This window comes from Quercus suber, unplaced genomic scaffold (assembly GCF_002906115.3).
Source record: "Quercus suber isolate HL8 unplaced genomic scaffold, Cork oak 2.0 scaffold_328, whole genome shotgun sequence".
Classification (NCBI taxonomy): Eukaryota; Viridiplantae; Streptophyta; class Magnoliopsida; order Fagales; family Fagaceae; genus Quercus; species Quercus suber.
The window spans coordinates 808,891-824,846 of NW_027069781.1; the positions used below are offsets into that span (position 1 = coordinate 808,891).

The 15,956-nt window shown below is 36.9% G+C and overlaps 1 protein-coding gene and 1 long non-coding RNA gene across 2 annotated transcripts; both read right to left on the reverse strand.

Annotated features, from left to right (window-relative positions):
* Positions 1-4,030: 4,030 nt before the first annotated feature.
* On the reverse strand, positions 4,031-5,340 carry LOC136071589 (uncharacterized). Its single transcript, XR_010632890.1, has 2 exons — positions 4,982-5,340; positions 4,031-4,185 (listed from the first exon to the last, which is right to left on the reverse strand). It is a non-coding gene; the product is annotated as an uncharacterized LOC136071589 (long non-coding RNA).
* A 4,552-nt stretch (positions 5,341-9,892) lies between these two features.
* On the reverse strand, positions 9,893-13,999 carry LOC112017877 (enolase 1, chloroplastic). Its single transcript, XM_065783104.1, has 7 exons — positions 13,474-13,999; positions 12,365-12,672; positions 11,884-12,038; positions 11,490-11,807; positions 11,054-11,200; positions 10,914-10,964; positions 9,893-10,337 (listed from the first exon to the last, which is right to left on the reverse strand). The coding sequence occupies exons 1-7, from the start codon at positions 13,866-13,868 to the stop codon at positions 10,272-10,274; spliced, it is 1,440 nt and encodes a 479-aa protein (XP_065639176.1). The 5' UTR covers positions 13,869-13,999; the 3' UTR covers positions 9,893-10,271.
* Between the last annotated feature and the right edge of the window lie 1,957 nt (positions 14,000-15,956).

Below are 15,956 nucleotides of genomic sequence, written 5' to 3' on the forward strand. Positions count from 1 at the left end.
CAAGGCTGGACACGGTACAAAGAAATATTGATTTTGAGCACAAGTGGATGGTGCCAAGAGAAGGTATGGGTGGTGGACTAGCACTCTTTTGGAGGTCTTTAATGAACCTAGTGGTGGTTGATTCATCACGTTACTACATTGATACCTGGATTGATAAAGGTTCAGAAAATGAATGGAGGTTCACAGGGTTTTATGGAGAACCGGACACAGCAAGACGAAGTGAGGCATGGGATAGTCTCAGACTTCTAAATCACAATCCTGCGATACCTTGGTTATGTGCAGGAGATTTTAATGAACTTACTCGACATGATGAAAAGCTTGGTGGGGCAATCCGAAACCATGGCCAAATGCAATTATTCAGAGATGTGATTGATTAATGTGGCTTTATGGACCTAGGATTTATGGGTAATCGGTTCACATGGAGCAAGCATTTCACGGATGGACATTCAATTTGGGAGAGGCTTGATCGAGGATTGGCTAATGATACTTGGTTCCTTAAATTCCCAGGTACAATTGTTCATCATCTCCAATGCACTTCTTCAGATCAATGCCCTTTATTAATTAATCTACTAGGATTGGAAACTCCACCACAAAGAAGAATTTTCAGGTTCGAAGAGATGTGGCTATCAGATGATCGTTGTGCGGAAATGGTGGAGGCTTCATGGTCCTCTTATTCACGTGGGCATAGTGATGACAGTATCTTACAAAGGGTGAAGGATTGTGGCAAGGACCTGGATTAGTGGAACCAAAACATTTTTGGTAATGTGAGGAAGGAGTTGGTGAAGAAAAAGGCCTTCTTGGCTAAGGCCGAAAATAAAGCTCAGATCAGTGGGGATAATACTCAGGTAAGGATGCTAAGAGAGGAGGTAAATGTTCTTTTGGACAGGGAAGCCCGTTTATGGAGCCAAAGATCTCGGGTTCTTTGGTTAAAAAATGGCGACAATAACACAAAGTTTTTTCATTGCCGAGCCACTCAGAGGCATAGAAAAAATTTCATTCGGGGAATCATGGATGATTTTAACACTTGGAGAACACAACCACAGGATATTGCAGTGACACTAATCAGTTACTATCAAGACTTGTTCTCTACTTCAAGCCCGGATCCACATTGGCCTTCCTTTGATCAGATACCTTTGGTTATCACTGAAGAGATGAATTCTGCACTCACTACTACCTTCCAAGTTAGTGAAGTAAAAGAAGCCTTGAAGCAAATGGCACTTCTCAAAGCTCCGGGTCCTGATGGTATGCCGCCATTGTTTTATCAACTTTTTTGGGGTGTGGTTGACAATGATGTAACAACCTCAGTTTTATCTTGGCTCAATTCAGGTACTATCCCTCACCCGCTAAACCATACTTTTGTAACCCTCATCCCAAAAACAAAAAATCCTGAATTTGTAAAAGATTATCGCCCTATCAGTTTGTGTAATGTCCTCTATAAGATTTTCTCAAAAATTTTAACCAATAGACTTAAGAAGATTTTACCAAACATCATCACTGAACACCAATCAGCCTTTACAAAAAACAGGTTGATTACTGATAATATTCTTGTGGCTTTTGAGTCGCTTCATTGCATGAAAAATCTAAGTACAGGAGATACAAGTTTCATGGCTATTAAGCTTGATATGAGTAAAGCCTATGACCGTGTGGAGTGGGTGTTTTTAGAAAATATTATGAGGAAAATGGGTTTCTATGAGAAGTGGATTGAACTGGTCATGGTGTGTGTTAAAACAGTGACTTACTCTATCTTGATTAATGGGGAACCTCATGGGTTGATCCATCCCATAAGAGGTATCCGTCAAGGAGACCCTCTATCTCCATTGCTCTTCCTACTATGCACCGAAGGCCTACATGGGCTAATTCAACAGGCCGCAAGAGTAGGGGACATCAAGGGGTTCTCACTTTGCCGAAGGGGTCCTGCATTAACCCATTTATTGTTTGCAGACGATAGCCTATTATTTTGCAGGGCAACTAATGATGAATGCAGGAAACTTATTGAGATATTGGAGACTTATGAAAAGGGCTCGGGCCAAAAGGTGAATAAAAACAAAACAGCCATCTTCTTTAGCAAATCCACCTCGGAGAGCATCAAGCAAGAGATAAAGGCTACTTTGGGTCTACAAGAGATTGTACATTACGAGAAATATCTCGGTTTGCCATCCTTGGTGGGTAGAAGGAAGAAGGAAAGTTTCAACTTCATAAAAGAAAAAGTGTGGAGAAAGTTGCAAGGTTGGGAAGGGAAACTGTTATCTCAAGCGGGACGGGAGGTCTTGATCAAAGCAGTCATCCAAGCTATTCCATCTTTTGCAATGGGATGCTTTAAAATTCCATTGGGGCTTTGCCATGATATTGAAAGATTGATTAAAAAATTTTGGTGGGGGCAAAGGGGAGAAAAAAGAAAGATTCATTGGTTGAGATGGGAGGAATTGACAAAATCTAAATTAGAAGGTGGCATGGGATTCAGAGATATTGCTATGTTCAATGATTCACTACTAGCAAAACAAGCTTGGAGGCTCCTTCAGAATCCAGACTCATTGTTTTACAAGGTCTTCAAGTCGCGTTTTTTCCCACACTACACTATCATGGAGGCTAAAAAATGCAATGCAGGCTCCCACGCCTGGACAAGCATATTACATGGGAGGAATGTCCTGCTTCAGGGCTGCAGGTGGAGGATAGGAAACGGACAATCAGTTAGCATTTGGAATACCTTTTGGCTGCCAAGGAACAATGCCCCACAGGTATTATCTCCTATTATTGATTCTATGGCTGATGCTAAGGTTGAAATTCTTATAGATGAGACAACGAGACAATGGAACCATGCTGTGATCGATGGAATATTCACCACTGAGGAGGCTGAACTGATCAAAGCAATCCCATTGCCACGACAGGAAGCAGAGGATGGCTGGTTTTGGCCTTTCACCAAGGATGGAGGTTACAACAGCAAGTCAGGATATCGCTTCTTGAAGTCTGAAGCTGAAGCCGAGATCAATGAGGAACAAGTGGAACGTGACAGAACACTATGGCGAGGACTCTGGTCTCTTCAAGTTCCAAACAAAATCAAACACATGATCTGGAAAGCATGCCGAAACTCATTGCCAACGAAACAAAATTTGGTGCGCCGAACCATTATCAACGACCCAATCTGTGATCGGTGTAAGTTGGAACCAGAAACAGCAATACACACCCTCTGGTCTTGTATAGAACTGGATGTGGTATGGGAAGATGACTCACTGTGGAATTGTCGCCGAACTAACAATTTCATCGACTTCAAGGAGTTGCTGTCATGGTTAATATCAAATCAGCACCACATTGAACTTTTCTCGGTCATAGCTTGGACAGTTTGGACCCAGCGGAATCAGGTTCGCCTACGCAAACCTTGCAGTGGTCCACACTTGCTCTCTGCACTTGCCAAAGACCACCTTGCTGAGTTTGCAGCAGTGCAGCCCGCAACACCTGTCCCTCGAACTGCTGCCTCATCATCTCGAGCTCAGTGGAGTTGCCCAGCGCAAGACTTGGTTAAGATTAATTGTGATGGAGCCATATTTGCAAGCCAGAAAAAATCAGGCTTAGTTGTGGTGATTCGTGATAGCGACGGCGCGGTATTGTGCTCTCTATCAAAACAATTACATCAAGCCTATTCACCGTTTCAAGTTGAAGCTATGGCAGCATCAACAGCCCTCCAACTTGCCTCGGACCTGGGTTTTAGACGAGCTGTCCTCGAGTCTGATTCACAATCCCTTGTGAACGCCCTGACCAAGGAAAGCAGCATCTTGTCCTCGGATGGTCTCCTAGTTGAGGATGTCAGATTTTTTGCTAAGTTTTTTAATCAATTGCATCATTACTCTCATGTAAGGAGAGAAGGCAATATGGTCGCTCATAATTTAGCTCGTTACGCTTTACGTATTTCAAGTTGTGTAGTATGGATGGAGGATGTTCCACCACTTTTATTTCCCATTGTTTTAGCTGATACTGCTGGTTTTTCTTAATAAAGTTCATTACGTTCTCCCTCAAAAAAAAAAAAAAGCTCAATGGCTCGGAATAAAACCGGGTACGTTAATATTTTTTATTCCAAAATATAAGCCAAGGCATAACCATATCGTCTAACCTAGAACCCCTATGAGTAGGAGAATCCAGAAGCAAACTCCAAGGTCCTTTTCTTCACATTTATGGCAGAAACAAATCCCACATCTGCATTTAAATCAATTATGTCAAGAATAAGATCAGCTCTGTAGTATAATATGCTATGTATGATTAAGTTAAGTTGGGCTCACTCTACTTTGGATTGTACTTGTTGGAAATGTATTTTAGTCTAATAAGATCAATAAAATATATTCAAATTGTATCAAATTAATGAATTGCAACACGTATAGGACCTTTCAATCCAGTTCTGGTTGTCATCTCAGCACAACAATGCAGGCCGACACCAATTCTATCAATGTTTCCCTTTAAAATATCCCTATTGTATTCATTTGTTTGGGTATGTTTGATTCAAGAATTAATGTGAATCAAATTTTTAATAAAATACCATATTTATTTTTTATAGTTTTGGAAAAGAGAAAGAGAACTATATATTGTTCGAGGAGAATGATGTTGCAAATACATCAAAAGTTAATATTACTAACGAAGTATCTAGGACATGTATTACTAAAAAAACTAGTTCATGTCTAATTGTTTCAACAGGGAAGAGATATATGATTATTTCAATAGGGTGGAAATATGGTGTCATGGCAATATAAAATTATAAATCACTGAGAAATAATTAAAAAGTTCGGATTTCATTCCTATATATTAAAGAGTTACAGTACTATATTCATTTTGCTAAATTAAAAAAAGGTTACTATAATTACCTCAATCCAAATTCAACGTTTCAAAACAAACAATTATAATATCTAATACACTTATGGTCACACTTTTATAAAATTAAATTAAATTCAATATGCATGACATAATATAGCAATAATTAAATTGGTCATAGCAAATATACCTGAAGTTCATGAAGAAGCAATGTGGTTTCTGGATGATTTTCTTGCAAAAGAGAGGGTCCAAAAACTGGTTGCAGTTCAAGCCAGGGCATTGAATGTTGGGCACCTTGGGCGTCAATCTTGGCTTGGATGTATTTGGCTATGCAGTCCCTGCAAACAGCGTGTTGCGCACACTTCTTGTTGTTGTTGAATATCTGCTTTGATTGCATCGGCTCTACGCATATTTGACAAGTGAACACTGGATTACCTTGCCCATTTTGGGCTCTACGCATAGTTTGCACATATAATTCTGATTCTGTCTCGCTCATCTTCTTGATCTTTCTTTTGCGTGTTTTCCATGCCTTGAAACTTGAAAGTTGAACTACTATAATAATGTTGTTTAATTTTTCTATGAGCTTTCTTGCTTCTTATATAGATATATGTATGGGTTGGTGAGTTGTATTAGACTCTACTTTGACTATGGTATTAGAATGGCATTGAGGCGTGGCTTAGCTAGACAGTGCCCAGTTGTGCAGTCAGGATTTGAGTTGAGAGGGGACAAAATTTATATATGATATACGCACTTACACAAATTTATGTGAATATATAATTTTTGAGACCAATTTGAAAAATTAAAAGCTATTCATTTAAATACTAAGTGATATTTAATGCAATTATACCCAAAAAAAAAAAAAACTCTACAAAAAAAAAAAAAAAACATATTCATAATATTGTATTTATCTATTGAGATTTTTCTAATGTTAGTGATCTATTTTTTTTTAGAGGCAAAACTCAAGTTATGAATGAAACTGTGGAGACAATTTTTGCTTCAAGGCCAAGGGCTAGACCATATTGTAACCTAGGCAATTTTGTTGTCCCACATGGGAAAGAAATGCTTCCTCTTCACACCTTATAAGGGATGAGCAAGTGGATGTCATCCACTTGCTCATCCCTTATAAGGTGTGAAGAGGAAGCATTTCTTCCCATGTGGACAACAAAATTGCCTAGGTTACAATATGGTCTAGCCCTTGGCCTTGAAGCAAAAATTGTCCCCACATAAACTATTATTATTTAATAGCTAAAGGCATTTTTCACCTTTAAAAAAAAAAAAAAAAAAAAAAAAAAAGGTATTTTTGGGCGGGTTAGGGGGCGACTACACCCCTCCCCCGCCCCGAGGGCTCTGCCCCTGCTAGTGCCCCATCTGGTTAATGAACCTATTTAGAAGCCATGGTTTGTTAAAGTGACTTCACCACTTTTTTCTTTTCTTCCTTATAATTTTAAGTTGATAAAAATCTTAATTTAATTATACAAAAATCACGCAACACACTCTCTTTTTTAGATAACAACTAATACCACTCTTTTTATAAATCTTATCAACTTTTTAGGAGTGTGGGTCAAATAAGAAAGATTTAAAATATATATATATATATATATATCAATGTACAAATCAAAAAATTAAAAAATATCAATAAAAGAGTTGATATCAATTAAGAATTACACGGAGAACTCAAAGTGATTTGCTAACATCTTTTTTGTTGTTTTGATAATCCGCATAAGAAAAAAAAATTGAGAAGACGCATAAGAAAATTATATATATATATATATATATATATATATATCATCATCATATCATATTTGTAGGGATGAGAACCCAAATTTGTATGTTGGGCCTTGCGCCCTATTCGAAGATATAGACATGTCCGAGAAAGAGCAAATGATTAGAGAAGGCTCCAAAGTTGAGAATCACGGAAGAAAAGAATGTAAGCATATAGTCCGAGGAGTAGCTCATTCTCAGATACGATGAATATCAGTCAAGCAAGTACTTGAGCGGTTTAGGTGACCTTTCAGGAAGTTCCAACGATAAGGATGAACTTCAGGCACGAACCAAGGTGATAAGAATACAGAAATATCTAAGAGAAAATCTGCTACCACTGTATTAAATGCATTGCAGCAACTTTTCTGACCGCATTTATGTGGAGAAGACCCCTGAACAGTGCAATCTCAACTACCACCATTCGCAAAGAATCAAAGAAGATGTCTGATGGGACATATATTCAAGTGAAGGCTTAGGTGATTGACAAGTGTACGATCAAGATGATTTGAAATGGAACTATATAATGTAAGAGACCTCCCATAAGAGGGGGATCAGAAAATAGAAGGAAAGATGAGAGAAAAAGAATTACTATATCACTAAGGACTATTATCTTTCAGGAATATTGTTTCAATTCATAATCCATCTCCTCGGACACTAATTTCATCGACTTTTAAGTGTGTTTTCGTGTTTGTTCATCTTTAAATTCTTACTAGCCGTTGTCCAATTCACAAATAGCCCGGCTCTTTCACCCACTCTCTACAAATTTATTGTAATGCGCTTCTTGGGCTCACATCCCATATCTTTTGGGCTTGAGCTTCAAATCGTGACCCTACAATATCATATACTATATAATAAAAGTTAGGTTTAGAAGTTATAGTTGCACCAAATTGAAGAAAAATTAAAGAATTTTTTTAAATAAAAATAAAAATTTATTTATATCACTATATCCTATTATAATTAGGATTTCTAATTAAAGTGTTTGTTGTTATCCATTTTAATTAGGATTTCTAATTAACAAGTTTATTGTTATCTCTTGAAAAAATGGAATAAAAAATATATATATGTTTCGTTTTTTTTTTTTTTAAAGAATGAAAGCATACATATTGTTAGAGTCCCATTTGTTATAAAATCTAAATCTTATTAAAAATAGAATTATTAATCAACGTGTTATATTACCATACTAAAAACAAAATAGAATTAATAAAAAAAGAAAAAAGAAAAGAAAAAAAAAAGGTCTTATGAATAGAATGAAGGGGAAAAAAAAGGTGATTGATGGTTGTAAGGAAATAGGATATGATTTTTTTTTATATTTAAAACCTGATTATCAAATGATTCAAATGTAGAAAGTTTAAAATAAATTAAAAAATCCACAAAGAACAACACAACTTTATCCTAAGAAGTGATAAAACAATAGAAGAAAAGTTGATAAGTACAAATAATATGTTATATTTATCTAAAAAATTGTAATTAAATATAACAAATAATATGTTATATTTATCACCCTTCCTACCTATTTACGATACTATACATCTTAAATTACCAAATATCAAGCTTTTCCATTGGAAGGGTCAAAATCTTCTCTAATAGTTTGTGTTTTTTGGTTTTTCTCTTGCAATAGGCCTCTGAATATTTATTTTTCCCCGATTTATATTTCATTGAGTACAAACATATTGCTCTGATACTATTAAGTTTGAATTCGGGTTTTTAAAAAGAAGGCTGAAAGTTTGTATGCCTTTTGGGTAGTTTCATTGAAGTTTTGGCCTTGGACAGGAAGCATTATAAATGATAATCAAGGGAGTGAGACGATCAAAATTCTGAGAAAGAAACAGCTCAGATACTCAATAAGAAACTTCCCTGTCAATAACATTACCAACAAACTGCCTTTCTTACTCAATGAGACTGAAAATGTTACTTCCCAAATACAGCTATGTATACTCAGAAACAACAAACTGGACTGCCCAACATTACCAGCAATAGTCTACCAAATGAGAAATTTTAATCATCAAAATGAACAAAATTTACAGTGAGATACAAGCATCTAATTAACTCCAACTATCTAAACTACTCATCCATCACTTTCTTTAGACCTGAACTCTCTGCCAGCGAAAAAGCCCCACTAATGTAGCACCAGTTGCAACCAATGACTGACAGATTATCATTTCCAAAATTACTGTAATGTCTCTTTTTAAACCTTTTGGAAGGAAAGTGTGCAAGGGAAAGCTTCAATCCGTCCCAGCAGATGCATCAACAGAGGAAAAGAGTCCAACTTCATACCTCACATTAGAGTTTTTGCTGCGTTTGCTTCTTCAGCTTCTTGGTAATTTAGAAATATATTCAAATCAAACTCAGCTGTTAACTAAACTTAAAAAATAATAATAATAATAATTAAGGGAAAAAAAACAAATCACTCTTTTTGATGATAAGTCCACTTGATTTTCTCAGACTTATCTTCCATTCAAAAAAGCACGTTGCTATGAGTGATAACTTTAATGCCCTCCTAAAACATGGTTACAAGTCGGTTCACTAGGTTAGATGTCTTGCCAATGACACTATCGAACACTACACAGCTCACTTGGTAGCTAAGGGTTTTAATCAGCATCACAAACTTGATTATGTTAAGACATTTAACCTTGTTCTTAAAGGTGATACCCTAAATTGTGTGGATTCATTTGGATTAGATTGTTTGAATGTGCGTTGTGTTGGCGTGTGTTGAGTCTTACATTGAATGTTACAAGATGAATCTTGGCTCTGTAAGTGATTACAAGAAGCCTTTATTGTAACTTAACTAGTCCTTTTAGGGTATAGGGCAAATGTGACTAATGCTTTTCCTTAGGATATTACATTAAACCTTTAATTAGCCTGGCCATCACTTATAGGTAGATGTAAAGAAACGCTATTTTTCCAGGATTGGTTGACACTTGATGCTATTACATACATTCGGGCTCAAGTTTATGCACATGCTTATTTTACATTTAATGCATGTGTATTTCTTATATAGATTCCCAATCAAATATCAATGGAAAGAAATAGAAGATGTAGTCCTACAGAATAATTATAAAGGAATGGGTATTAGTATTGAACAAGACACGATGAGCACCAAGATGCAGAAAACATGAGGAAAGGGTAGCTTCAGTACGTCAAGGTTGTAGAGGTTAAGGTCACTGTTTAAAGCCCTGTTCTTTTCCTTTAAGTTTGACTTGTTCTTTTTCCATTAGGAGGGATCTGCAGCTGTTGTTGGTTGTTTGTTCATTATTTGCAACTGCTTTGAAGATTGCTACTTTGTAACAGTTTGTTGTTCTTTATATTCCACCCCCACCAACAAAAAATCACCAAAACAGAATGATGCGTAAAGCAAACTTCATTGTGAATTTAATGTTCCGGCAAAGGAAAATTTTAAAAAATATACCAGTTCAGGTGTGAAACTAGGTGATACACTAGACAAGTTCCATATGCACTCCAATAGGTGCTTCAAAGCAGAACTTCGTTATTCACTCAGAGACAAAATGGTTTCACTTCAAAAGACTAACTAATTCTTTTTAATGAGATTTAAGATGATCAACTCAAGCAAAAATTTATCAAGATTTTCTACATCCACTTTGACTTGCAGCTTAGATGAATCGTCCCAGGATGTAAACTTCGATCCAGTACCTTATTCCATAAGAAAAGGTTGAGAGATTGCTCTTCCCAGATAAAATTTTGAGAAATGGAACTTCTTCCACCTAGGGTGATCTGAAAGCTTCACCAGCGTAACGCACATTTCCAAGTTCCTCTTCAATGCGGAGAAGCTGCAAGCAAATTGAAACACCCAAAAATAGGGGGAAATTAACATGAGATTAGCCTATCATGAAGCGTAACAATCATGATATTTAATCAGAAGACAGAAAGCTGGGCATCATTTTCAGGGAATCAGTTAAAATGATATGTGGATTTCGGTTTGGAGTCTAGTAGAACTAGAAAAGTTGACCATCAAAAAGTCATGCTCACAAATTGTAATGTCTAATACCTCAATCTTAGCCAGTCAAATACTTTTGAAGAAAGTGGGGTGATTTAAACATGCAAAATAAGTCCAAGCTATGAAATATGGGTCTGTATTGTAACCCACTTCATTGAATAGCCTACAAACTGTCATAGGCTGATAGGCATCCAAAAGTCCAAACTCATTTCTGATACTGCAATGATAATACACAACTCTCCCCATATGAGCTCTTTTTTTTTTTTTTCTTTATTATTATTATTATTATTATTATTTATAGAAACCTTTTAAAATTCATATCTGAAAAAAGTATGCCTTAGTACACAGAGAGAGAGAGAGAGAGAGAGCAAAAAATTCGAAGAAAACCTAATGAAAGGTTCCAGTTTACCTGATTATACTTGGCCAAACGCTCACTTCGGCAAGGAGCTCCAGTTTTGATCTACATGAGAGAGCATACAATGTTCAACTTTCTATCAATAACATAAATACAAGAGAAATGGCAAAGTTCAAGAATCCAGCAAGGAAAACCTGTCCACTAGCCAAGCCAACAGAGAGGTCTGCAATAAAGTTATCCTCAGTTTCACCACTCCGGTGGCTGACCATGACACCCCAACCAGCGGCTTTAGAGTCAAGTGCTGCTCGAATGGATTCAGTCACCGTACCAATCTGGTTAACCTGCAATTGGATAGATAAAACAAACATAAGCTAGATGCAGCATCAACATGAACTTTGTCCTTGCCCTGATGAATCCATGAAAATTTCATAAAAAAGAAACTGGAGAAAATGAAGACAACAGTGACAGCTCACTGAGAACATAGAGGAATTGACTATCAAAAAAAAAAAAAGAGAACATAAAGGAATTTACCAAAAAAGAAACTAAAAATAAAAGAAACAAATATTAAAATCTTAACTCTATCATACAAGTGTCAACCAATTAAAATGGAGAAAGAAGACAGATGTTTGCCTTTAGAAGTAAACCATTGCAAGCCTTTTTCTGAATGGCTTCAGCTATTCTTGTTGGATTTGTGACCAACAAGTCATCTCCAACGAGTTGAATGTCAACTGAAGATTGTAATGAAGCCCATGAGCTCCAATCATCTTGGTCAAAGGGATCTTCAATGGATACAATTGGAAATTCTTTAACAAACTCCTTGTAGAGGTCGCAGAGGCTTTGAGCTGAGTGCACATGAGCCCCATTATTTGGTTGTTTCTTGAAGTCTAGGTCATATTTCCCATCTTTAGTGAGAAACTCTGAGGCAGCTACATCCATTCCAATTTTAATCTGCATTGTTTGTCCACGCATTGAGCAAAAATATCCACTGCAAAAAATATATATAATGACAATCAATGTCACCTACCTTGCCAGTGTAACCAGCTTTTTCAATGGCATCAATGAGCAATACCAGTCCCTCCCTGTTATCCTGCACATTGGGAGCAAATCCACCTTCGTCTCCAACATTGCAAGCATCTTGTCCATATTTGGCCTTAATTATTCCCTTCAGTGTGTGATAAACTGATCTCAAAAAGAAAATCTGTGTTAGCTTTCTCATCAATGATAATGGGTATATGCTGTAATTATACTACCACCTAAGAACAACTATATGGTCATGACAAAGCAAGTCTTCAAGTAGCCATAACCCAAGAATTTGTGTCTAGATCATAAGTGTGGAAAATCAATAGCAGAACTGAACTCAAATTTGCATCCATATAACTTCAAATCCAACAATCCGAGTGCCAACCAAAAGAGTAAGGCGTGTGCATGGTTTCCATAACAGAATCAATGAAGAATATACCACCCCAGAAAAGACAAATTGGCAAGAAAGGAATTGATTTGCATACCTTCACTACCCATGCGGAAGGCCTCAGCAAATGAGGTCGCACCTGCTGGTAATATCATAAATTCTTGCATGGCCAGACTATTTCCAGCATGGCTGCCTCCATTTATCACATTAAAAGCTGGAACTGGCATAACAAGCTCCTTTGTTCCTGATATTTCCTGGATATGCTTGTATAAGGGCACCCCCTTTGCTCCTGCACCTGCTCTGCACACACTTAGGGATACTCCCAATATTGCATTAGCGCCTAATTTTGACTTGTTGGGTGTTCCATCAATTTCCAGCATTATAGCATCCACATCAGCTTGGTCCCTTGCAAAACATAAGTGAATTTCAGAGCTACATAACCCACAAATAAAATAATAAAACATGTATTCATTTACAATATATAACAACATCAAGGTCTACAAGAAGCAATGAGCATGAAAGATAACATTGACAAAGCTCAGGCTTCAACTTTCAACAGAAATCAACAGATTGTCTGACAGTCCAGTTGAGGTGAACATATTCAGAACCACATACTATTATGACTTGTATAACAAAACTTGCCATTGATTTTTTTACATCTTTTTCAGTACAACATTTTTTTCCTCTCTCATTTTAATTTTTTAAAATCATTTCAAGCTTTCTTTACAAGCAAAACTTCTTACAACATTTCCATACCCAACAGAAGCATACTTAAGACTCGTAACTAAAGAACATTCCATTGACTCTTAATAAATCAGAGGATCATAATATAAAATTCCCTTGAATACAACCAAAGGTAACTCAATATTTGACACAATTCTGATAAGAACACTGCATAAAACACATTATGGAAATGCAACTTACACCAGAATCTCCTAGAAGACGATCAAAGTAACACTTGAGCACAATGAAACAGGAATTTCAAATATTGGTAAATCAAGTTTCTTTCTTCTAAATGATCATAGAAAACAATCTCACCATTTCCACAATATTTACACTTGTTTTGTTTCTATTCTCATGCAAACTATTTTACACTCATGACCCAAAAAAACAAAAGACAATCTTTTTAAACTTTCCCGCACACTTTTTCAACAAAAACAAACACACCCAATAGACAAAACCATACTATAAGTTGAAATTAAGTACCGGACATCGATGCCGAGGAGCTTTGGAGCGAGGATTTGGTTAATGTTGTTAACAGCATTGAGAACACCTTTGCCACCATAAACGGACTTGTCACCATCACGAAGCTCCAAAGCTTCGTAGATCCCCGTGGAGGCTCCACTGGGGACTGCCGATCGGTAAAGCTGATCAGTAACAAGATCCACCTCCACCGTTGGATTTCCACGGCTGTCTACGATCTGCCTCGCCTTCACATACTTCACTGCGTGGTCTCTCGACGACGCAGTTGCTACGGAGCATTGAACAGTGAAGGGCTTGTGGGGTTTGGAGAGAGATATGGGAGTGGAAATATTTCTGGGTTTTAAAGGAAGGAAAGAGTTTTGGAGGAGATTCGTGGAGGCTTGGGAAGCTAAGGCCATGTTTGTTCTTTTTGAGTTTTTTTTTTGTGAGAAGTGAAAAGTGGGTTTGAATTAATAGAGAAGGAAAGAGGAAAAGGAGTGTGGGAAAGTCCGCCGACTGGGCGATGAAAGCAGAGTTGAGTCTCAGACTTACCGGACATCGATGCCGAGGAGCTTTGGAGCGAGGATTTGGTTAATGTTGTTAACAGCATTGAGAACACCTTTGCCACCATAAACGGACTTGTCACCATCACGAAGCTCCAAAGCTTCGTAGATCCCCGTGGAGGCTCCACTGGGGACTGCCGATCGGTAAAGCTGATCAGTAACAAGATCCACCTCCACCGTTGGATTTCCACGGCTGTCTACGATCTGCCTCGCCTTCACATACTTCACTGCGTGGTCTCTCGACGACGCAGTTGCTACGGAGCATTGAACAGTGAAGGGCTTGTGGGGTTTGGAGAGAGATATGGGAGTGGAAATATTTCTGGGTTTTAAAGGAAGGAAAGAGTTTTGGAGGAGATTCGTGGAGGCTTGGGAAGCTAAGGCCATGTTTGTTCTTTTTGAGTTTTTTTTTTGTGAGAAGTGAAAAGTGGGTTTGAATTAATAGAGAAGGAAAGAGGAAAAGGAGTGTGGGAAAGTCCGCCGACTGGGCGATGAAAGCAGAGTTGAGTCTCAGACGGTGTGTGTTTTTTAAAACAAAAATGCTACCACCTCAATTAAACACAATTTTTACCGCAACTTCCTCGTAGAAGTAGATGTAATTAGTTGAAAATGCTGAAGTTAAGTGATACGTCTACAGTTCTATCACTCATAACTCATTACATAAACAAATGGTAATAAAGCTGTGTCTTTGGTTGTAATCTTAGTATTATTGATTTGAAAAATGGAGTTTTTTATGAGTTGTTGAAATTTGGAGGTAGGTAGAGGTTGGATTAGGAAGACGCTGAGAATTAAGCAGAGAGGGTTGGGGGTGAATAAGAGTTAGGTGTGTGACAAGTCCCCACATGTGTCCAATTTTGTTTGTTATGTTTAGTGGGGTCCATTTGTTTTTTTTAATGTTTGTGGTTCACAGTTCATAAAATAGTAAAAGACACGCAACCGGGTATATGGATGCTTCATGCTTGTGAATTTTGAGTTGTGTGACTCATGGGTCAATCAAACTTAGATCCAAAGCTGGAGAAGTGTCCAAACTCCAAGCTTTTAGGTCCGTTTGGATAGCACTTATTGTTGCTGAAAGTTGATAAAAATTGATTGTTGCTGAAAACACTGTAGCAAAATAATTTTTAAATGTGTAAATAGTATCATGGGACTCACTTTTAATATTAAATATTGCGTGAACAGTACATGAACAGTGCGTAAACAGTATGTGAACAGTGCGTAAACAGTAAATTTTGTCCCCAAAATGTCAACAATTGTGGAAAAAAAAAAAAAAAAAAAAAGAGAAAACACAGGAAGCAAAACGCGCCGTGACTATCCATCGTATCCAAACCCAACCTTTATTAGGTTTCTACTTTGTAGTTTGTACTCCATTCATATTCATGCATGCATGCATGCTTTTTATTTTGTTTTGGAGAAAAATTACATTTTTCCATCCAAAAAAATCATTCCGATTACACCTCATTTCACCCTTAAACAATTGAAACGCAAAATCGATCCCACACCCCCCCCCCCCTCCCAATTTTAAAAATAAGTCACACTTAACTCATTTTCATTTTGTTTTGTTGTTATTTAGCAGTGATATACTAATTTACCCTTCAATCATATATTTTGTAAAGAGGGGTAAATTGGTTTTTAATATTAAATTTTGTGAGAGTTAATACCAAAACAAACCATATGAAGGACATTCAAACAAAATTATAATTTTGGGGGCTCAATCATGCATTTTGATAGTTTGGGAAATTAAGTGTAACTAGAGTGATAGTTTAAAGTGGAAAAGTATAATTTATCATTTTATTTTTATTGTGTGGGAAGGGTACAACATTACATATTATTTTTAAAGTTAAAGTTTGTTATATTTTCAACGAATTTGCCTATTAATTGCTTCCAAGAAGATTTAAAAATATTGTGCTTGGGAAAAAGTTTTTTTCTTTTTTGCTGTCTGCCTTTTTT

Coding starts and splice junctions, on each gene's coding strand:
- LOC112017877 (XM_065783104.1), bottom strand. CDS start 13,868: ATGGCCTTAGCTTCCCAAGCCTCCACGAATCTCCTCCAAAACTCTTTC. Junction 12,039..12,364: donor CTTCCGCATGGGTAGTGAAG/GTATGCAAATCA, acceptor TTTTGAGATCAG/TTTATCACACACTGAAGGGA. Junction 11,201..11,489: donor GCAATGGTTTACTTCTAAAG/GCAAACATCTGT, acceptor ATCCAATTGCAG/GTTAACCAGATTGGTACGGT.